General features: G+C 46.4%; 1 protein-coding gene across 1 annotated transcript in view; it reads right to left on the reverse strand.

Annotated features, from left to right (window-relative positions):
* The window catches only part of PPIL2 (peptidylprolyl isomerase like 2), a 77,638-nt gene that overhangs the window by 42,279 nt on the left and 11,350 nt on the right, over window positions 1-24,009 (reverse strand). Inside the window, exons 6-12 of the mRNA XM_083717368.1 lie at window positions 12,368-12,419; window positions 10,583-10,674; window positions 8,278-8,367; window positions 6,326-6,401; window positions 5,238-5,398; window positions 2,652-2,727; window positions 1,166-1,275 (exon numbers count right to left, since the gene is read on the reverse strand). Of these exons, the coding sequence (XP_083573494.1) occupies window positions 1,166-1,275; window positions 2,652-2,727; window positions 5,238-5,398; window positions 6,326-6,401; window positions 8,278-8,367; window positions 10,583-10,674; window positions 12,368-12,419 (657 nt within the window). The remainder of the gene's footprint in view (window positions 1-1,165; window positions 1,276-2,651; window positions 2,728-5,237; window positions 5,399-6,325; window positions 6,402-8,277; window positions 8,368-10,582; window positions 10,675-12,367; window positions 12,420-24,009) is intronic.

The following is a 24,009-nucleotide window of genomic DNA, read 5'->3' on the forward strand; positions in this document are numbered from 1 at the left end:
TGATTCATCTTTAATTTGTATTTGATTTTTATGCATAAACTAAAAAAAAGCAGAAATTAACACCCCTGCAAGAAAACCTCTCTCTCTCTCTCTATATATGTGTGTGTGTGTGTGTGTGTGTGTGTGTGTGAGAGAGAGAGAGAGAGAGAGAGAGAGAGAGAGAAAAAGAGACACACACACACGGATATGCACACACTGTATGTATATATAAATAAATATACAAATATTGTATACACAAGTATATCTACAACGGTACGTAATCATTCCAAATTTCCAAGCAAACTTCAGGAAGCTCTCAAAGAAGGGCTGCACTGGTAGCCTATATAATAAAATCCCGCCAAGTAGCCTGAAAAAGTTACCCATTAGCATGAATTGTCATTAGCATATGGTAGTTTGGATAGCAAACCCTATAGATCAGAGAGGGGAACCCTTTCGCCTCGGCAGGTCAGATCTGCCTTGCGGGCCAAATTTAACAGGTGGGTGGTGTTGGAATGATGCCAGGTGACTGAGTGCTCTGAAGTTCTGGAAGATCCTGGAGCAATGTCTTAAAACGGCTGAGGCTTTGTCTCTAATGCCCACCAGCTGATGGGCAGCAGAGTCTCAGCCTGCTTTCCCTTGCCAATTCACAATAGGGAGTGAACTTTAAGGATCTCAATTGTGCACTGGCAGGCATGTCTCTCTACCCGCCCAACACTGGATGAGCCTCTGGCCTGATCCAGCAGGCTTTTCTCATGTTCTTATGACACCACATATGACGTAGGGCAGGTGGGTGAGGTTTGGGAGTAATGTCCTCAATGGTTAAATTTGTCTCACAGGCCGAAAGTTCCCCACTTATGCTGTAGATCAGTGTTTCCCAAACTTGGGTCTCCAGTGGCTTACAGGCTACAATTCCCATCATCCCTGACTATGGGTCTTGCTAGCTATGGATGATGGGAGCTGTAGTCCAAAAAACAAACAGAAACAAAACAAACCACAGATGGGAGATCCAAGTTTGGCAAACACTGCTGTAAGTCTGACATCCTTCTCTGTTCATTCACAAATGCAAAACCTTGATAACGCAGCAATGAAAAGCAATGGCACGGCCCATTTTATTATTAGTCATTTTTACCAGTCTGTGACAGTGTAATAATAGCATTTGTGACGGCATAATCGAACAGCCACGTACCATGTCGCAGTGCAATTCCAGGTTGAGATCCCCTTTGTTGGTGTGAAGTCGCACGTAGCCCTTCTTCTTCTTCAAGTACTGGTATCGAACCATGTCGTCATCAATGGCAGCTGCTCGACAAAGCAGAGGGTGAAATTATTAGCACTTGTTAAATGTGTCTCAGTCATCGGTGACGATAACAATGAGTAAGACACAACCTGCTACAGGGAACATCTTCACCCTCCACCTTTCAAAGGTCACTTGAAATTAGTCCTGCTCCCCTGTGCTTCTGGAGGCCAAGCAATGTGACCTGAGCTCAGAAGGGTCAGATAACCTTTCACGCAAAACGTCATTGTCGCCCGCTAAAATTAAGGGAATTAAGCCGCAGCTTGCCATGCATATTAAACAGCAGGCTTAACAGTGTTTTCAGAACAACTCGTCCTTTTATCATCTCCCCAATGACCTGTGAAACTTTTCCCCCAGGCAGCAATACATTAAAAAAAAAGTGTTGGTCATAGAATCATAGATTTGTGGAGCTGGAAGGGACCCCAAGGGTCATCCATCCCAACCTCTGCAATGCAGGAATCTCGACTAAAGCATCCATGACAGATGGCCATCCAACCTCTGCTTAGAAACCTCCAAGGAAGCAGAGTCCACAGCCTCCCAAGGGGGACCATTCCACTGTCGAACAGCTCTTACTGTCAGAAAGTCCTTCCTGAAGTTTAGTCAGAATCTCCTTCCTAGGAACTTGAAGCCATTGGTTCAAGTCCTACCCTCCAGAGCAGGTGAAAACAAGCTTGTTCTCTCTTCCACGTGACAGCCCTTGAGATATTTGAAGATAGCTATCATATCTCCCTCTCAGTATCCTGAGCCATTGTGGTGTACTGGTTAAGAGCGGCAATCTGGTGAACCGGGTTCGCTTCCCCGCTCCTCCACATGCAGCTGCTGGGTGACCTTGGGCCAGTCACACTTCTCTGAAGTCTCTCAGCCCCACTCACCTCACAGAGTGTTTGTTGTGGGGGAGGAAGGGAAAGGAGATTGTTAGCCACTTTGAAACACCTTAGGGTAGTGATAAAGTGGGATATCAAATCCAAACTCCTCCTCCTCCTCCTCTTCCTCTTCCTCTTCTTCTTCTTCTCCTTCTCCTCCTCCTCCTCCTCTTTTCAAAGCCAAACATACCCAGCTCCTTCAACCTTTCCTCGGTTTCTAGATCATCTGAGGAACTTTTAGAAGAGGAAGGGGCAGCCCTATAATGTACCTTCTGCCTGGTGATACTATTTTTAAAGTGGCAACCGAACCTGGGATTTTCTACATGCAAAGCATGCGATTTGCTTTGGCACTAACGTTGCGCCTTCATTTGCAGCTGCTTGTAGGGTTTTTTTTACAAAAGGTGCGGGTTGTATAGACAGATGCCTCCCCGCCCTGCCCTGCCCCCCGCTACCTTGCCACAATGGGAAAGGGGTGAGAGAGAGAAAAGGACAAGCCCCACACCCCTGCATGATGCTACCTGCTTCGTGCATCGTTTCAGGTGCCATGGCGGTGGACGTGAATGAGGCACTTACTCTGCCCGTGGAATAGTGAGCCTGTTGAAACAAACAAAATTACGTAATTCAAGATGCTTCTGTCTGGCCTTCCTTTTCAAAACAAAGACAGCTAACCATCACATGTGCGGTGATACAAAATCTTCCCTCCTGCCCACACAGAATAATAATTTAAAAATGGCAAATGTTTAGCATATACAGTGGTACCTTGGTTCTCAAATGCCTTGGTACTCAAACAACTTGGAACCCAAACACTGCAAACTTTTTTTCGAAAGCCAAATGTGCTCTGTTTTGAGTGTTACGCTTCCAATTTGAGTGCCACGCTTCCGTTTTGAGTGTTACACAGGGGTCTGTCTGTCTTCGCTATTTATTTGGGGGTTTTGTGCCTCTTTTTTGGGGGGGGGGTTGTGACTGTGTGGAACCCAGTTCAGCTACTGATTGATTGTGTGACTGCAGTACATTGCTTATTGCTTTCATTTTATGGATCAATGGTCTCGTTAGATAACAAAATTCATGTTAAATTGCTGTTTTAGGGGTTGTTTTTAAAATTCTGGAACGGCTTAATCCATATTGCATTACTTTCTATGGGAAAGCGCACCTTGGTTTTGGAACGCTTTAATTTTGGAACGGACTAGAACGGATTAAGTTTGAGAACCAAGGCACCACCGTACCAATAAACGTGTAAAACAATATGTAAAAATCACACCATGAGAATTAATTTCGCTATTGGGGAAGGACGTCATTTCATCATTTAAAATCCACACTGTGCCCCTCCAAACACATTTCTGCTAAGTTGGGCAAAAGGAGAGGATGTTGCAGATTTGGTTGGTCAAAATCTACTACAGGCAGTGACTGATTTGCACAGGGGTTACCTTCTGGACCCCCGTACACAACAGTGGGACCCCTTTTTGTGATGTTTTCAGGTCACTTCCAGGTTTGGCATGACGCTTGTCTGCGCAGTCGCACACATATTGGACACGCTTAAAACGGCCGCTGCCTGTATTTGCAACTTTGGGTTATATACAGCTTTGCTCATGCAGCACACTTCAGGTTGTGCGACCAAACTCTCCCCTCCTTTTCACTGCATACACTCAAAATCTGCTCCAGAGGGTTGGGAGACCGTCCAGAGAGGACTTTTTTGGGGAGTGCAGGGGAGAGGAGAGGAAGGTGACATCCCATTGGACACAACCCAATGTGTGTGATCCTACACAAGATGTACTCCTGACCGGCACTATTTCTTTTCAGGCCGCAATAATATAACCAGAAACACTCGGATGCACCACCAAGCCACAGAATCTGCATTCCAGACCGGCAGAAAAACCAGGACCCCATCACTGTGAAGCAATGACATACGGCAATCCACAACACTTCCCACCGTAAACCAGGAACCGTTGGATCCTCCAGATGTCTTTTGAGTTGCAGTTGTGTAAATGAGCTGAAATTCTAATTATTTTTACAGGCAATTCTCATGACTGTCTAACGCAGCCCTTTGAATCACTCTTGCGCATAGTGATGTTAAATCAGGCATAGGCAAACTCCAGCCCTCCAGATGTTTGGGACTACAATTCCCATCATCCCTAGCTAACAGGACCAGTGGTCAGGGATGATGGGAATTGTAGTCCCAAACATTTGGAGGGCCGGAGTTTGCCTATGCCTATGTTAAATTCTCGAGAATAATCTTTTGGAGAATACTCTGAAGGAATATGCTCAATTAATGAGGTGTGTGCATTTAAAGCAGCTGTGTAGACGACGGAGAATTTACAGTTTGTGGAGAATATTCTCTGAAGAATTTTCTAGCAGAGAATATTCTCACCTCACATCACTAGGAGAAAGGTTATGAAACCTCAGGATAGATGCCTTAATTTATGGGTTTTAAGTAGTTGCCAAGTGTTAGGAATGAAGGTTGGGTCAGTGCTCATTTACTTAAAACAGGGATGGGAAGTCTGGGCCCACAAGGTGCTGTTGGATCTCAACACTCATCAGCACTAGAGAGCACGGCCAATGGTAGTGATGATGCGCCACAGGCTCCTCATTTTTCCCTTAAAGCATACCCATCAGAGCAATAAGGCCACATCTGCACTGCATCATAAAACTCTGAGCAGTCATAGCAAAGAATCTTGGGAACTGTAGTTTGTCAATGGTGCTGTTATGAGGCTCCTATTCCACACCTATAACTACAGTTGCTAGAGTAGTTTAACAAGCACTCTTCCCAGGGAACTCTGGGAACTGTAGTTCCCTGAGGGGAACGGGGGCCTCCTAACAACTCTCAGATGCCTCAAGAAGCAGGGCTGGAGGATGCAGGGAAGGGAGGGGAAAGCCACAGCTTCTGACAAGAGCCTGGTGTCTTGCATAATGTACAGTTTGATGGCACAACTACCAACACAGAGGCCAAGGTCCCAGCCAATCAACGGCTATTGGGGAGAAGTGAATCTGCGGCTGATTAGCCAGGCTGCTTCTCTGATGCTGATGCATACAGCCTCTCTCTTTTATACCAATGCCTTCCCGCTAGCCATTCAGAAGTGGCCCTTTACAAATCAGCAAATGCAACTCACCGCATTCAGCTTATCGACTTTCTTCTTCTCTGGACCCCTCATTGTTGCCGCCAAAACTTCATCCCCTTTGAATTCTTTGTAGAGTTCCGACAGCGTCTCCCGGGTCTCGACATTTGCATTTTTCAGGTAGTAGGACGGGTCTGACCTTGCTTTTTCATCATCTGCAAAACAACACCAACAGGAAAACGGCTTCTTGGCATTCACGTTTTTGCTGGTGTTTCGAATCTGACAATCTCTGGCACCCACAGCAGGTGCCTTAAGGCCAGGGTAACGGAATGGCCTCCCTGGTGAGGTGACTCTGTCTGCCTCATTAAACAGCTCCCAAAAATTAATAAGGAAGCAAGAAAGCCCAGCTCACTAGAGATGCCATTCCGTTACCCTGGCCTTAGACACCTGAGGTATGTGTTTTGAGGATTCACCCTACTCCTCTGACAGTAATTGGTTTCAACCATTTTCAAAACTGAATTTCAAATTGTTGTGACCTTCTCTGGAACCTGATGGTGAAGGATGGGAAAGAAATTTAAACGTTACCAAGGAAGCCCTGCCATGAGTTACCTCTCCCTGCAACCGAGAGGTGCCATCAACAGGCCCTGCTGAGGGGGTTGATCTTGGGGAAAGTGGAGTGGGTTTTTTTAGACACTTGGGTGTGAAGATTCTTGTGGCTTTGTACACCAGTAAAGTGGTACCTCGGTACTCGAATGGCTTGGCTCCCAAACAAATCAGCTCCCAAATGCCGCAAACCCGGAAGTAAGTGCTCCGTTCTGCGGAAGCCAAACATCCAACGCAGCTTCCGATAGACTGCTGGAAGCTCCTGCAGCCAATCGGAAGCTGTGCCTTGGTATTCGATCGGTTTTGAAAGTCAAACAGATTCCAGGAATGGATTAAGTTCAAGAACCAAGGTACCACTGTACTAACTGCTAGAACTGGGCCTGTTAGCTCACTGGCTGCCAGCACCGCACTTTCAGGACAAGTAGCCCCATTAGGCTGTCCCACCGCATTTTGATGTGACAATGGCTCAGTCTGCTTTCCACTGGCTGTTCTGCTTTGCTTCTTTCGCGGCCTCCAGGCCTCCTGACAACCGTTCTTACCTGGATCGGTCACTTTCAAGTTGTTCTTCACATGGAAAAAGCCAGAGACGTTAAATTTGTCCAAATTGGTTGGATCCTAAAAAAAAAAGGAAACACAATGCAAAAATATGTGAAGGCCAAGCCATCTTGAAACGTCAAGCCAGGAAGCTGATAATCCAACCATATTTATGCCATTGCGGGGGGAGGGTGTTGCATTTTCTCCAGCAACAGCTTTAAATGAAACTCTTCATGCTAGGGTGCTCTATTTGAGTGTGATGAAACTTGAAGCCAAGGGGGGGGGGGTTCCAAAATGATTTGATGATTTTCTAGAGGCATATATCTTAACAGGGTAGTAAGGAGGACAGAGTATGGCCTCAAGTCCCAAAGCAACGCTGGGAGAACTGTCTGCCGATATGAATGCAAATGGGGAAAGTCAAGATGAATGCAGCATTGTGACTTTAGATAAGAAACCACCCAATATTCCATCACCACTAACTCACCAGAGAGCGCCAACTGCTCTGCCTCTCATTAAATAACATAATTATGTCTTTCATTCATCCCTGAAATTGTTTGCTTTCACTGGTGAATAAATCTTTAGTTTTACGGCTGGCAGTAAAACCAAAAGACATTTTCGAAGTCAAGCAGTGCAGGCCGGCACCCAACCGGCAGCCCACTGGCTTCCTTTCTTTCCCCTTTCTGCACGCTTGTAAATTATTTCCCTTTGTTTTCTCCTTTAAGAGCTGGGCGGCAGCTGAAGAAAATGGATTTTCATTGCACAGAACACAGACGGGCATAGAAGCTGCATGCAAAAGATTATTCTGCAGCTTGCTCTTTTCCAAATCATGTTTTATTACTTCCACAGTTTTTGATAAGAGATGTAGAAGATCAGGAATGGTGGACCTCAGCCCCAGGGCCCGTATGTGGCCCCCCACAACTCTTTATGTGGCCCTTGAAACTCTCCCCAGGCCACAACCCCTCCCTAGCCACACTCTTCACAGGCTTTGCTTCACACTCTCTTTGAGTGCTTTTGCCTTGACGAAATGTGCCTCAAACTCAGATTCTGCGTCTAGCTTGCCTAGGCAGTTAGTTAGCTAATTGTTGTTGATCAATTAATTTATATACAACTTTTTCGCCAAATCTGCTTCCAAGCAGTTTAGAACTATTAACATCAGTACATAATTAAAATACATAATAACAAATCCATTAGGCCAACCTTAGCAGGTTGGCATCCATCTTTCTCGAAAGACAATGGGATTATGCCTCGGGGGTGATGTCAAACCGCTGTGCAGGCAGCACCAAAGTGACCTCTGCAGGGTGCAAGTCTGGGCAGTGTGTATGGGGGTCGGGCTGTGCAGAGGACAAGACCCCCACACTCTCAGCCTTGCTGATCTGGACCAAAGGAAAGCAGAGCAATATGCTTGGCTGCAGGTGTTGCCAGATGGAGGAATACAAGGTGCCATTCCAACATCTTAGGGCCCCCACTCTGGATTTGCGTAGGGTTTACTCCTTAGCCTTTTCTTCTCCCGAAGATATCCAGCAAGACAGCAGAGGTGTAGGATCAGAGCTTTCCTTTTCCTAGATGGGGTACTTTCCCAGGTTTTGGAGCCCCATCTGCTCCTCATTTCACTCTACCGCACATGCAGAAACTGCCTTCTGGACGGCTGGACCCACTATTGGTGCATTGGTGCTGTCTGCTCAATCTGTCAGAGCCTGCCTTCCCATGCAGGGGAAGTCTCACTGAGGGTTTGAGACCCATCGACTACCCTCACCTGGTTTAGCTGGCCAGTCAAAATCATTTCTTGGGTGTAGCAGGTGACAACTTCTTGGAGCTACAGGTGAGAGCTGAGTGCAGGGTGGCGACCAAAGGCGGGCAAACTACCCCAAAGGATGATGATATCCCCCTCCCCTAATACCCCCTACATCCCTTAATTAAACACCCTTAATTAATTAAAACAGTGATAATAGTATCTTACCTGTAGCGTGATAATATCTTGCCTAGTAAAGGGCTCGTCACTTAAGAGATCTTTGTAGGTTTTCGTTTTTATGTTCAGCTGTTCAACTGCCTTAAAAAGTGAGACAGAGAAAAAGACATATGAAGTCAGAAAAGATGTCCCAAAAGCTCAATGCAATATTTTACCTTTTACAATCCTATAAGGCCTATAAGGCAACAGCAGGGAACCTGTGGCCCTGTGGATATTGTTGGACTCCCATCAGCTTCAGCCAGCAAGGGATTGTAGGAGCTGTAGCCTAGCTATAAGAGCAGTTCTGCAGGATCAGGCCAGTGGCCCACAAAGTCCAGCATTCTGTTCTCACAGTGGCCAAGCAGATGCCTCTGGGAAACCAACAAGCAGGACCTGAACACAGAAGAACTCTTCCATCCTCTGTTTTCTATCAACTGGGATTCAGGAGCACTACTGCCTCCAAACAAGGAGAAGAAAAGTGTTTCTTCTGGTTCTTTTGGGTGCAAGGGGGAAATGAAAACACTAACTTCTAAAATGCTATGTTTTAGAGTTCAGTTAATCCATGCACTAAGAATACTGTAACCACAAGCATTAAGAACACTGTAGGCGCAGACCCAACTGCCAGGTTTTAACAATATTTTTGTAGGACTCAAAAACTCATGAACCTTAAGCGGATTACAGTGGAACCTCGGTTTCCGAACGTAATCTGTTCTGGAAGACCATTCGACTTCCAAAACGTTCAAAAGCTGAAAACTCAATACGGAAACCTCAACACAATAGGGAAACTCAAAATGGAAGCTACGTAACATGTTTGGTTCTGAAAATCGTTCGAAAACTGGAGCAGGTCCTTCTGGGTTTTCGGCATTCGAAAGCCGAAACATTTGACTACGGAGGCGTTCGACAACCGAGGTTCCACTGTACACTGTACAATTCCAAGTCGCATGTTAGCCACATGAAGGGAAGGGCCAACACATTGGATGGGGAGCAGCACCACAAAAGTTTTCCCTGCCTCTGTCATTGCATGTGACACCAGTTCTGCCCCAACTTCCACGCAATGAGCTGCATGATGCAAAGAGGCACCCAAGAAGCACTTAGCACGATGGACAGCGTGGTACTTTAGATTTTCTCTTTGGGATCTTGAGGACACCCAGAGCATAGCTTGAGATCTCCTGGCTCAAGCTGGGTGGACAACTGCCCCACCTAATAGGGATGGTTTTACACCCTGGGTGTTGGCACCATCTGAACCACCAAGAACCAACGACTTGGATTTTGGGCGAGGTTTTCTTGACAGCATGAATCAGGATTGAGAAATGCTTTGGACAGCAAAGTGCATTAATGATCGGGTGATATCAAGGAGAGGTGCTCTGACACCAAGGATCAGCATGACGAAGGAGCAACACACCATTCCGAGTCATGGCTGGAATATTGCTAGGTGATGCTGCTGGGTATTTTTTAAGCCTGGGCATTCTTCGCCTCCATTGTGCTCTGGAATGTGCACTGTTCCATTTTCAGAATCAACACAGAGCATTTAAACAAAAGGGGTCAGGAGGTGACTGCGTAGCAAGAATTCGCGTCAAAGGAGCAGAAATCTCAGCACCCAAAAGCTCCCGACAGGAAAAAGGGCAGCTGCAAGCAGAAGTACAAGCGCTTGTCATTTATAGCTTATCGTGGTTTTGAATAAGGAACAGGTACATATGCAAGCACGGCAGAACCAAAGCACGATTCAAAAATTATAACCAAGCAGAAAGGATTTAAGGGTAATATTCAATTAACATTTATCATTCAAAAGTGGCTTGTTTTTAAGCCACCCTTTGTCTCCCTCCCAGTGTAGTTCAGCAAGCTGGTACTGCCCAACTTCCCCACCCCTCTGTAGCTCCTAGACTCATATCCCAGGGCCTTTTTGGGGTCCTCCCCCCATGAGATGCTTCTGGGGCAGCAGAACTGTCTGCTGCTGGGAATACCCCTTTTATGTGGAGCCAGCTGTAGAGCAGGTGTGAAGAACCTTTGGCCCTCCAGATGCTGCCGAACTACAACTCCCATCATCCCTAGCCTTTGGCCAAGCTTGCTGGGGCTGATGGGAGTTGTAGCTCAGCAACAGCTAGAGGGCCCGAGGTTCCTCATACCTGCCCTACAGCTGGCTCTGTGTAAAAGCATGTGAGATGCAACCTGCTTCAGCAGGCTCCACAGAGTGGGGGGAGTGGGGCGGAGAGAAGGTTGTATACAGCCTTGCAATATTTTATAAGAAACAAACCAAGGATCCAGACACCGATATTTTCTAACAGGGTAACTTCATAACCTGGTTCAGTAGAGAACTCACCTCATAAGCAAACACGTTTCCAGTTGTCTTGATAGCCACTATGTGAGAATTATTGGTGAACACAGTGAAGAGAACTGGGCAGTGGTATTTACCTGATTTGGAGAAGGAAGAGGGTTCAGAAACGAGCGGCAATTATTACATGCATTGTGCAATGTGCAGCAGATGCTACAAGCAACTTTCTGAAGAATATACAGAATTATATATGTGTGTTTGCAGCTAGATACAGATATTGTCAGGGGCTGGATTGAGGAGGAATGGTGAGGACTGTCCCTCTTGAACCTTCCTGAGAACAGGAGGATAAATTTACAACAGTGGTTTGCAGAAGGCCATAGTTCAGAGGCTGCAGAGGGGAGAAGCTGGGAAATATTGGGAGAGGAACAGCAGGAAGAAGCAGCTCCAGAGGAGAGACAGCTGACAGATTCAGTGTCTTTGGAAAGCATTCCTAATCCCCCCTCTCCCAGGACCAGGCAGGCACTGAGAGTAGTAGAACAGAAAGCTCAGAGGCAGAAAGCTCAGATCAGCCAACACAGGGATGAGGTAGTATAAGAGAGACAAATGGGGGTGGGACTTTACTCAGAGCAATGTCATTATCTAAGAGATACTGCATTTCTTAGTCTCTCTGTGTGAATACTGAATAAAGTAAAGGTAAAGGTAAAGGGACCCCTGGCCATTAGGTCCAGTCATGACCGACTCTGGGGTTGCAGCGCTCAACTCGTTTTACAGGCTGAGGGAGCCAGCGTACAGCTTCCGGGTTAAGTGGCCAGCATGACTAAGCCGCTTCTGGCGAACCAGAGCAGCGCACGGAAACACAGTTTACCTTCTCGCTGGAGCGGTACCTATTTATCTACTTGCACTTTGACGTGCTTTCGAACTGCTAGGTTGGCAAGAGCAGGGACCGAGCAACGGGAGCTCACCCTGTCATGGGGATTCGAACCGCCGACCTTCTGATCGGCAAGCCCTAGTCTTAGTGGTTTAACCCACAGCGCCACCCGCATCCCACTGAATAAAGTACTTGGTAAGAACTCTTCTTGTTTATCTGCTTCTTGGCTGCCACCATGGGAGGGATCAGATTCCCCGAAGCCTGACAGATATATAGATATAGATACATATATATAAGAACACCTTCTAGCAGAAGTGGCTGATGGCTAACAAATTCAACGGTTGCTCCTCCATTCCTTTCTTCCTCAGAACAACCCTGTGAAGCTGAGAGTTACTGGCTTTTATGGGTAAGTGGAGATCTGAACTCAGGTCTCTCTGGTCCTACTCTAACCACTACACTGCACTGGCTCATCACACAGCATTCCAAAAAATTATGGCCTTTTCAAGTGCAACAGCTGCAACCTAATGGTATGTGTGCACCACAAAGCAGAAATACATTCACATATCAATCCAAGTTCTTTTGCAGTTCTTGGAGTGGTCTAACAATCAATCCCTATCCCCAGGGAATTCTGGGAACTGCAGCTCCTCTGTGGGGGGAATAGGAGGGTCTCCTAACAACTCTCAGCACATTGGACAAACTACACCTCCCAGGATTCTTTGCGGGAAGTCATGACTGTTTAAAGTGCATAAGCAAATGGGGCCTATGCAAGGAAGAAAGAGAGAGAGAGAGAGAGAGAGAGAGAGAGAGAGAGAGAGAGAGAGAGAGTCAACTTCAGATTGCATAACCCATCTGGGCAATGGTCTGTGTCACTCTGCATTCTGTGCGGCATCTTTTCACATTTCCAGCTCCTTTAAATAGAAGGGGGAGGGGGAAAGCTTTCAAAAGACTCAAGAGTGCCGACTCACCATTGCTGTTTTTAGCAAAGTTCAGTTTGATGAGAGATTTGGCCTCCAGCTTCTGCAGGGGGTAAACAAACATAGCGGTTAATCATCGTCCCTGGCACTGACCCCTAAGTGAAACGAAGAAAGTAACCATGGCATTAAGTGACTCAGAGCGCAGCGCAGATGCTCTCGCCACCACACAGATACAGAGAGAAAACCATACGCCCAAGATGTGCTGCTGAATTGAACGGGCGTCCTGGACATGACACCATCCACACAATTACATGCCTTATTTATTTATTAATTAGATTCTTTAAAGTAAACCGGAAACAGCCCTCTCCAAATCCACATCAGGCCTCTGTAAGGGAATTTTTTTTATTTTCTGCACCCAGCATAGCTGCGATGCACCTTTTACTTGGGTTCAAGATTAAAGTTGCAGTTGGCACCAACAGCACCCCCCGCCACAAATGAAAATAGCAATGGGGGCAAGTGTTCGAAATTCGAAACACGCCAGGTACATTTTGCTACTGGCGTTGGGTCCAACTGCAACCACGTGGAGATTTCTGGGCACCAGGTTGGTAGCCACAGTTTAAAAACCTCTGCTTTAGTCCATAGTTAATATCATTTCCATTTCTACTGTGTTTCTCTTTCTTGCATACCGAGACGAGTGAACTGTTGTAAGAGTAAAGTACAATCAAGCGATGGGAGTTGAGATCATAGAATCGTAGAATTGTAGCATTGGAAAGGACCCTGAGGGTCACCCTGGCGAACAGACATTGCGCTGCGGCAACCACAGCCTAGAATTAAGATGCCATTTGACACCCAATTTATATATCTGAGTCTCTAACACTGAATTGAGGGGTAGGGTGGGGTGCAAAACTGCATTGAGACCTCAGAGGCAAATCACACCAGGAAACCAATGAAAATGAGGTCCTCAACACCTATTAGGTTAACATTATGGGAGATACTTGCTTTATGAACAAAACCCAATTGTCCCCCTCTTAAAAGAGCAAACCCAAACAAAGTTGTGTTGGGTGTGTGTTACTGTTATTGTTTTTTTATTTTGATATGTATTTTTGAGTTTTTATGTTGCAAACCGCCATGAGGTCCTCAGACAGAGAATTAGTATAGAAATTTAATAAAGAATAAAGAATAATAATAAAAAGGGACTGCACTTTCTTCAAAGAAAATGCTCTTTAAAAGAAAAAATCTTGCATGGTCATGGTGAGGAATGTGTGGTGGTCTTGGGTTAGAGTACTGTTTAGGGAAGGTTGATGTAAGGGGGACTGTTGCTGTTACCAATAATTTTTTGTATCCTTATTTTTAAATCTTGCTATGATTTATGTGGAAATTGTTTGATTTGGCTGTGTACTTTTTTGAGTGTTTCATTTATTGTTTTTTACTATTACAGTTATATTTGTTAACTATGTAATTTGTTTCCTGCTGTAAGCCACCTTGAGCATGGCTTTAGCTATGAAAAGGCGGCATAAATAAATATAAATAAATAATTTTTTATTTATACCCCGCCCTTCCCGGTTCAGAAAACAGGGCTCAGGGCGGCTAACAACAAATTTAAAACACTTAATTATAATACAACCTAGAAGCAGCATAAAATACAGTATAAAAGCATGAATAACAATAAAATTCAAAGTTCAAAAATCAATTTGGGGGAAATCCATCCAATAAGCATTAGACAGTCTCCAGGGTTGGCTGGCTGAATTAGTCCTACTTGGGCCAGTGAGGAGGCCAGGGGAGAATTAGCTGTGGGGTCTCAGAGTGTGTAATCTTCATAAAAGGGGGGGGGGGATAAAATGATGTATGTATGTATGTATGTATGTATGTATGTATGTAAGGTCCGTATAGTAAAAGCTATGGTTTTCCCAGTAGTGATGTATGGAAGTGAGAGCTGGACCATAAAGAAGGCTAATCGCCGAAGAATTAATGCTTTTGCATTATGGTGCTGGAGGAGACTCTTGAGAGTCCCATGGACTGCAAGAAGATCAAACCTATCCATTCTTAAGGAAATCAGCCCTGAGTGCTCACTGGAAGGACAGATTCTGAAGCTGAGGCTCCAATACTTTGGCCACCTCATGAGAAGAGAAGACTCCCTGGAAAAGACCCTGATGTTGGGAAAGATGGAGGGCACAAGGAGAAGGGGATGACAGAGGACGAGATGGTTGGACAGTGTTCTCGAAGCTACCAGCATGAGTTTGACCAAACTGTGGGAGGCCGCGGAAGACAGAAGTGCCTGGCGTGCTCTGGTCCAGGGGGTCACGAAGAGTCGGACACGACTAAGCGACTAAACAAAAACAGCAAAATGTATGTATGTATTATCACTTTAAAAATGCATGCTGTTGGTCAGTGGCATGGCATTTGATTTGCACGCAGAAGGTCTCAGGTTCAATCCCTAGCTATCTCCAGAGAGCTGAGAAAGTTCTCTAAACCCCTGGAGATTCACTGCCAGTCAGTGGAGACAGTGCTGAGCTAGATGGACAAACAGGCTGACTCCGTAAAAAGCAGTGTTAGAAACTGGGATAGGGATACTAAGAGCCACGTGGCTCCTGGGACAAAGGTTGTGGGTGCCAAAACAAAATGTTGAGGCATCTTTTTCTTTCTTTCTTTTGCTGCCCCGCTACCAGGGTGTCTGCAGGGTAGCGCAGCAGCAAATTATGTGTCTTTTGCTACTGCTCTACCCTGCCAAACACCTGATTCACCCAGCAGTGCGGCAGTAAAAAAAAAGGGTGCATCTTTTGCTGCCACTATGCCTGGCAGACCAGCTGACTGCAGCCAGGCAGGTGGCTAGGTGCCAGGCAGGTGGCTAGGTGCCAAGTGTGGCTCCATCCATTCACAAAAGGCCGGCTGCCAGTCGCAAAATGTGCTCAGCGCCTGGCTAATTTTGAATCCTGGTAAAAAGCAGCGTTCTTCTGTTTGGGGAGGGTCATGGCTCAGTGGAAGAACAGCTGCTTTGTCAGCAGAAGGTTCCAGGTTCAACCACTGACATTTCCTGATAGGGCTGCGAAAGACTCCCTGCCCGAAACCTTGGAGGCCTGGTCTCAGGCAATGTGGGCAGCAGTGTACTTGTTGGACTTGGTAGAAGACAGTTCCATATGTTCCTATGCTAAATGGAATGTAGGACATTCACATCTAGCTTGGTCCTATATCAAGTCTGTTATTAAGTGCAATACTAGAGGACCTTTCTAGGTACTTCCCAATTTCTGGAGGACAGGTACAGGGCTACTACAAAGAGCCTTTTCAGTGGTGGCACCTCTGCTATGGAACCTCCTTCCTTCCTTTAACAGTTCAGCTGGCATCAAATCAGATGTCCTTTAGGTGCCCCGTTAAAATGATCTTGATTTCATGGTCTTTATTTTTAGACTGTGCAATGAGAACACTTCTTCATTGGATATAAACACACCAGACCAAGACAAAAGCACCAAACCATTAGGAAGCATGCATCTCCAACCTTCCCCTTTGCACTCTAAATGATTAAGGCTAGCATATCAGTAAAAACTGAATGTAAGCAGTCCATACAAGATGGAACACACCCAGTTCCAATATTTGACAGTAAAGGTAAAGGTAAAGGTACCCCTGCCCGTACGGGCCAGTCTTGCCAGACTCTGGGGTTGTGCGCCCATCTCACTTAAGAGGCCAGGGGCCAGCGCTGTCCGGAGACACTTCCGGGTCACGTGGCCAGCGTGACAAAGCTGCATCTGGCGAGCCACAGCCGCACACGGAAACGCCGTTTACCTTCCCGCTGGTAAGCGGTCCCTATTTATCTACTTGCACCCGGAGGTGCTTTCGAACTGCTAGGTTGGCAGGCGCTGGGACCGAGCAGCGGGAGCGCACCCCGCCGCAGGGATTCGAACCGCCGACCTTTCGATCGGCAAGTCCTAGGCGCCGAGGCTTTAACCCACAGCGCCACCTGCATCCCATTTTAACCTTCTTTCTCTTTTAATTCCATTAACATCTTATGTAACGGATGGGGAATGTGTTTTGGCCAGAGCGCCACGTTCTCTCGCTTGAGGGATCATCTGGGGGCCGCATTCCATTGATGGGTAAGGCCAGAGGCAAAAGATGTGACTCTCACCTTTGCACAGTAGGCTGCGTTCCAAAATTCATTCATCCAGAGGATGCTCCACACACATGCATACACTTTTCTATCCAGGCAAGCAAGAAGAATTATCTTAGGTCAAGGACACATTCCAAGACAGGCAAAAGTACTCAAGGAGGACATGGAGAAAGGCTGGTGAGGGGTGCAGCTTGTGAGAGTCCCAAGGGCCAGGAAAAGTCCTGGAGGGCCACATTTGGTTGCCCATCACTACTTCACATAACAATCTTAGAAAACAGTTTTTTATTTTACTTCTTCATTTCTTTCAGGGGAGACTATCGTAACTCCTCCACCATCATCAAACACTTTTCTTTCCTTTTTTGTTTCTTTTTTGGGGGGTTTCAGATTGCCAATAAAACCAAAGCAGAGTCTTAATCGCTAGCCAAAGATAAATGAAAGAACCCCCAGAGTGAAACTTGTATTTCCAGCTTGCTGTGGCCCAAATTAAAAGGACTTTGCACGAAAAGCAGAGCAGGGCAACCCTCGCAGCAAAGGCATTCGTATGAGAGCCAGCCAAGCTGATTGAAAGTGACAACTCCAAAAAGGATTTCCGCTGGAAGGTTATAGAGCGCGCTAGTTATTACTGCAATTAGTCTTATTAATTTGACTACTAAAATAACCACCGACATCATTTGGGGGGCTTAGAAAAACATAAGCGCTGGATCCAATGCCTATCTTACTCCATTGAAACTAATGGATATAACTAAGTCATCTCAAAGCGTCTACGTTCAGTAGAACTAAGTGGGAGAAAACCCACGGACTGTGATTTCTCTCTTGGTCTGGCAAATGAGATTCAGTAACTGATGGATGGGATCTTCATGTAATCCAGGTGTTGGGAGCCAGTCTTTCTCCAGATGTTGCTGGACCGCAGCTCCCATCAATCTTGACTATTGGCCATGCTGGCTCATAGCAGCTGGAGTCCAACAACTGAAGGGCCATATGTTTCTCATCCCTGACATAAATAGTAAGCTAGATGGAGCATTGGTCTGATTCTATGCAAGGCAACTTCCCAGGTATGGGTTGAAAACTGGGTGCTGCAAGGACACCCATTTTACTTTGATGAAACACAGACAGGCATACTGGATGTCTTTGCTAGAACACTGCAAAACACGTGTCAAAGGCTCGGCATTAAAATCTGCCTACCTAAAATCTACCACTGCCCCAAAGGCTTTCCCCAAAAACAATCCCAAGACCTGAGAGCTGTTAGAAGACCCCCTCACAGATTGATCATTCCCATCACCCATAATAAACTACAGATCCCAGTATTCTTTGGGGTGAAAGCTTGACAGTTAAAAGTGGTATAAAAGTGCTTTAAATGCGATCTACCACTCCAAAGTACGAGGTCCTACAGAAGGCTCCGAGAGTCTTCTGGTGGTTCCTTCACTGCGAGAAGTGAAGCTACAGGGAACCAGACAGAGGGCCTTCTCAGAACTGGCACCCTCCCTGTGGAACGCCCTCCCATCAGATGTCAAGGAGAAAAATAGCTATGCAACTTTAAGGAGACACCTGAAGGCAGCCCTGCATAGGGAAGTTTCTCATGTTTAATGTTTTATTATGTTTTTATATGTGTTGGAAGCCACCCAGAGTGGCTGGGGCAACCCAGCCAGATGAGCCGGATGTAAATAATATTTTATTTATTTATTATTAGATAATTATTTAGGGATAGGTTCTCAATGTGAAGGTCTACTAGTATCACTCCATAACAGAGGTAGCAGGTAGCTGGCCAGGGATTTTAAAGGCAGTGCATTATCACAGCTAGGTGATAATTACATTGAACATAGGAATAGTTCCTTTGAAATGTAGCTATTAACAGAGCACTCAGATTCAAGCTTTGGCATTTGAAGAGCTGTATTCTATCAGCTGGCGATGAGCTAGCTCATAGAATCCTTCTTTCAGCATGGCCTAGAGAGGTTGTCTCTTGGGGGATTTCTCTGGGTTCAGCCAGTAAATTAGGTCCCATTAATTTGCAATGGTGGTGTTCAATGAGAAAGGTCCTAGCTCAGTAGGAGAGCATCTGCTTTGCATGCAAAAGGTCCCAGATTCAATCCCTGGCATCTCCAGGTAGGGCTGGGAGAAAAACCCCGTTTGAAATCCAGGAGGGCTGCTGCCAGCCAGTGTAGACAATAGTAAGGTGGATGGACCAGTAATCTGAGACTGGTTTCTACGTTCCTAATGTGACAGAGGTCAGAGTCTCACCACTGCAACCTTGGTAGGGAGAATAAAATATTGAGACTCTTCCTTGGGTTAAAGGGGCTCTAGGTGAGAGAAGTCAGCCTAGAGACAAGCGAAGAAGATTCATGGTGGTCTCTGGCATTAACACCAGTGAACTCTAGAATCAAGAGTTGTCCTGAAGGACACTTCAGGCTTTGCCATAAGAAATAAGGGATGCTGGGAAGGTGTTTGTTTGTTTGTTATTGGAATTTTTTGATTAAAAGGCATGGAATACTGTAAAGTACAAACGATATTCAAACCAGAATGAAGTCTTGCCTGGAGATCTTGAGGGAATAATAATAATAATAATAATAATAATAATAATAATAATAATAAAATTATTTATACCCTGCACATCTGGCTGGGCTTCCCCAGCCACTCTGGGCGGCTTCCAAAAATATATATATTAAAATACTGTAATACATCAAACATTAAAAGTTCTTAACCCAAGTTACCACTGTATTTGAAAACATAATAAAAACAGCAATCCTTAAAAGCTTCCCTAAAGAGGGCTGCCTTCAGATGTCTTCTAAAAGTCTGGTAGTTGTTGTTCTCTTTGGCATCTGGTAGGAGGGCATTCCACAGGGTTGGGTGCCACTACCAAGAAGGCCCTCTGCCTGGTTCCCTGTCACCTCACTTCTTGCAGTGGGGGAACCGCCAGAAGGTCCTCAGTGCTGGACCTCAGTGTCCGGGTAGAAGATATACTGGACCGAGGCCGTTTAGGGCTTTAAAGGTCAGCACCAACACTTTGAATTGTGCTCGGAAACGTACTGGGAGCCAATGTAGGTCTTTCAAGACCGGTGTTATATGGTCTCGGCGGCCACTCCCAGTTACCAGTCTGGCTGCCGCGTTCTGGATTAGTTGTAGTTTCCGGGTCACCTTCAAAGGTAGCCCTATATTCAAGAATTAACTTGAATATAGTCAGAGTGGAGGATGAAGGAGGAGGAGCTTGCTCAGTGTTCCTTCTTTCCGTCTCCAACAGGGGAAAAGGAACAGAAAGCAACTAGGTCATGTTGAACCCAAACGATTCTAAAGCTCTGGGAGCCAGGATATAATCAACAGATTGTTCCACGCTCATAAAAGTAATGAAAAGATTGCAAAGAGGTTCTTGCAGTAAACAGCGATGATTCAGACAAGAACTTCCTTGCAACAGCGCGGTCCATATGGACTCATGCTACTCCCACACGATCCTGTGACTCGGAGCCATCTGTAAAAAAATAAAATTCAGCGTAATTTGTTGTCAGCGGCATGGATAATACAGCTGCTGGTAAAACTACAGGGGCATTGCGGCCCGTGGAAGCCAGCCAAATAAATGCAAAGGTTTACAAAGCCTGACGGTCCAGGAAGTGCGTGAGAATATTAGTGAAACAATGCTATCCAGTGATCATTTCCATCTTTTTCCAGGAAATGGAAGGCAAGCCAATCATGCATGAAGCTGGCAGCACCGCTTCATGTTGCAGAATCCGGGTTATCATGACGCAGAATTTCAATTAATGTGCACCCAGTTTGACATGCGTTTCTTCTTTTTAAAAGTTAATTTTGAATGGGTTTACCGCACCATTTATTTAGATAAAACAGAAATCAACATCACGGCACGTCATACGGCTGATGCTTGGGGTACGGGTGCTGCCTTTTATCCCCCCCCCAAAAAAAACACACACACACCAGCCAAGAGACTTTTGGCAAGGCAGCCTCCTTTCCGGCAATTAGGAGCAAGCCTCCGCACTGAGCTTTCTCTCTCTTCCCGTCTGCCAGCTGACATGGCTCACCCCTCCCAGGACTGAGGAGGGCAGCCTCTCCCGCCCCTCCCGGCTGCCGCCATCACACAAAAGCAGGAGCTCTTTGACTGTGTAGGTTAGTGGGGCACCAGGGCAGACCAAAGATGAAACAAGCCGAACGGCTGAAATTGATTGCCCTTCTGCCACGGACAAGTGCGTGATGGATGAGCCAGCCGACAAATTCTCACACGGCCATTTGTCACGCACGTAGGGTGCCATGCTGCATTAAAAGGATTTGTAGCCAACGACATCAAAAGGCTGCACCAGGCACTGAGAGAAAAGGAGGTCTCTTCCATCCACCGGGCACCCCACACAGATAAGGGGGCAGCCCATGCATAACCGTTAAAGGGGGGTAAGGGGCTCCCCTTGAAGGCAGCTTGGGAGCTGCAGCCGGCACAGAAGTCCCATCTCCTGCCTTTCAGGTAAAAGGTAAAGGGACCCCTGACCATTAGGTCCAGTCGTGGCTGACTCTGGGGTTGCGGTGCTCATCTCACTTTATTGGCCGAGGGAGCTGGCGTACAGCTTCTGGGTCATGTGGCCAGCATGACTAAGCCGCTTCTGGCAAACCAGAGCAGTGCACGGAAATGCCGTTTACCCTCCCGCCAGAGCAGTACCTATTTATCTACTTGCACTGGTGTGCTTTCAAACTACTAGGTTGGCAGGAGCAGGGACTGAGCAGCAGGAGCTCACCCAGTTGGGGGAATTGGAACTGCCGACCTTCTGATCGGCAAGTCCTAGGCTCTGTGGTTTAACCCACAGAACTGCGTAATAACAAACCAACATAGGAAGTTGCCTGATATCAAGTCAGACCACTGAGCCACCTAGCTCAGTATTGTCTGCACTTACTTGCAGCAGCTCCCTGGATTTCAGCTGGCAGTTCATGCCCTGGAGATTCCACTGCCATGCACTGAACCTGGGACCTTCTGTGTGCAAAGCAGATGCTCTACCACTGAGCTGCAGCCCTTCCCTCAAGGCACAAAAACATGGGAAGTTAGAATAATAGAATTGTTGAGTTGGAAGAGACCCCGAGGATCATCTAGTCCGACCCTCTGCAATGCAGGAATATGCAGCTATCCCAAACAGGGATCGAACCTGCAACCTTGGCATTATCAGCACCATTCTCTTATCAACTGAGCCTTATACAGAGTCATACCATTAGTCCAACTGCTTAAGCATTGTCTACACTGACCACTGGTCTTGCTAGCTAGGGATGATGGGAGTTGTAGTCCAAAAACAGCTGGAGGCCCAAGGTTGGGAAACACTGGTCTACACTGATTGGCAGAAGCTCTCCAGGGATTGAGGCAAGGGGTCTCTCTTCCTGCCCTGCCTGGACATGCCAGGGATGGAACCTGGAACCTTCAGCATACAGATTCTCTTACTACTGATCTACAGTGGTACCTCGGGTTAAGTACTTAATTCGTCCCGGAGGTCCGTCCTTAACCTGAAACTGTTCTTAACCTGAAGCACCACTTTAGCTAATGGGGCTTCCTGCTGCCGCTGTGCCACTGCCGCACTATTTCTGTTCTCATTCTGAAGCAAAGTTCTCAACCTGAGGTACTATTTCTCGGTTAGCGGAGTCTGTAACCTGAAGCGTATGTAACCTGAAGTGTATGTAACCTGAGGTACCACTGTAATAGCCGTTCCCCAACCAACGTATCACCCACCTATTCTCATGTTTAAGCCAATGCACCATTGTGGTTGGAGTGGCAGACTAGATTCAGGGAGACCCAAGTTCAAATCCCCAGTCAGCCATGATGTTCTTGGGCTGACATCTACTTTACAGCCAAAACTGCCTTACACAGTTGTTTGTTGTGAGGATAAAAAGGGGAAGAGGAAGTGCTCCGGCCTATGCGCCTTGGAAGAGGGGCAGGATAAAAATAAAGTATACATCACCAAAAATATGCACCTGTCTGTACTCATCAGCACTAGACGCCAATATAGCTCAAGGTGCAAGTTCTAAATGTCAATCATCTACCAAGCCAAGTTCAATGGGTTGGTACCAAAATACAAAGCCCTGTACAGTTCAGGACCAGGTTACTTGAGAGACGGCCTTATCCCTTAATAGAGCCCTATGATCTGCCGGAAATTTCTAAATCTCAGAAGCCCACTCTGCAGCAACTTAGAGCAGGGCTTTTAGTGTGGCTGCCCCTGTTCTGTGGAATAGCATTCACCTCAAGATACAACACACCACAACAGCAGTTCTCTGGGTGGCGTGGAAAACAAAACAGATTTTTTAAAGATCGCCATTCCCCAATAACTAGAACGAAGAGTTAATAGTCGAGCAATCCTTCACTGACTCGCAGGATATCTTCCGAGAGAAGAAAAGGCTAAGGAGCAAACCCTTACACTAATCTGGAGTAGGGTCCCTAAGACGGTTGGATGGTGTCTCGTGCGCCTCCTTCTGTCAGCTCCTGCAGCCAATCTGGTGCCAGATGTATTGCTCTGCTTTTCTTCGGTCCACATCAGCGAGACCAAGAAGGGAGCATTGTTGTCCGGGCAGCCCAGGACCTCCAGACACACTGCCCAGCCTTGCGCTCCAAAGAGGTCACTTCAGTGCTGCTAGCACAGTGGTTTGACTTCACCCATGGAGGCGCACTTCTTTGTCTCTCGGGACAGATAGATGTGGCCGCCACCAACAAAAAAAACAACAAATTAAAGCCATACGAGGAAATACCCCTTCCAAACCCAGTTGGAGTGGAGTTGGCTCACAGCAGTGTGCAAATTGTAGGAGAAACAGAAGATTTACAGGGCCCCTAAAGGCAAGCTGTGCTGCATCACAACTCCCATCAGTCCCATTAGAGCAGGCATAGGCAATCTTGGCCCTCCAGGTGTTTTGGGACTACAACTCCCATCATCCCTAGTGGTCAGGGGTGATGGGAATTGTAATCCCAAAACATCTGGAGGGCCGAGTTTGCCTATGCCTGTATTAGAGCATCCAATGGTCAGGGATGATAGGAGTTGGAGTCCAACAACATCCACTGGACACAATGTTAGCTATGCCTGCTTTAATGAAATCCACAGATCCATTCCCAACTGCCACCAGCGACATAAGCCAAAGCAAGCCCACCTGCAAGTTATCTAAAAACAGTAGCTAAAGGGGCCAAGTCTAAAGTCCAAGTCAGCCAGATCTACTGAGCTGTGCATGTTCTGCAGCTGGGCAAGAAAAATAGAGAAATCACAAGACACACCACAGTGTTAATTTCTCTTGAACTGTAACCATAGTGCCGGTATCAAAGCCTAACAATCCAGGTAAGGGATATGACATTATCCCTTGGAACAACTCTGTGGAAGCCGGGGAGGATGTTGCAAAGGTCAATTAATACTGTTTCTCCCCTAAATGGACAGCGGCAGCACCGCACACTCCCATCTGCAGGAGATGACAATGGGAAAAGCCTAACAGAAAAACAAGTATGGGAGTGAGTGGGAAGGAAGGCATGAAAATAACTCTCTAATGCACTTGGGGAAGGTTTAGTCATCCCAGGCTACATTTCAGGAAGAGTTATAAGCATATTATTATTATTATTAACACTGCATTTGCCAACCTGGCCCCGTCCAGATGTTTCAGAGTA

Source organism: Podarcis gaigeae, assembly GCF_964106915.1.
Source record: "Podarcis gaigeae genome assembly, chromosome: 16".
Taxonomy (NCBI): domain Eukaryota; kingdom Metazoa; phylum Chordata; class Lepidosauria; order Squamata; family Lacertidae; genus Podarcis; species Podarcis gaigeae.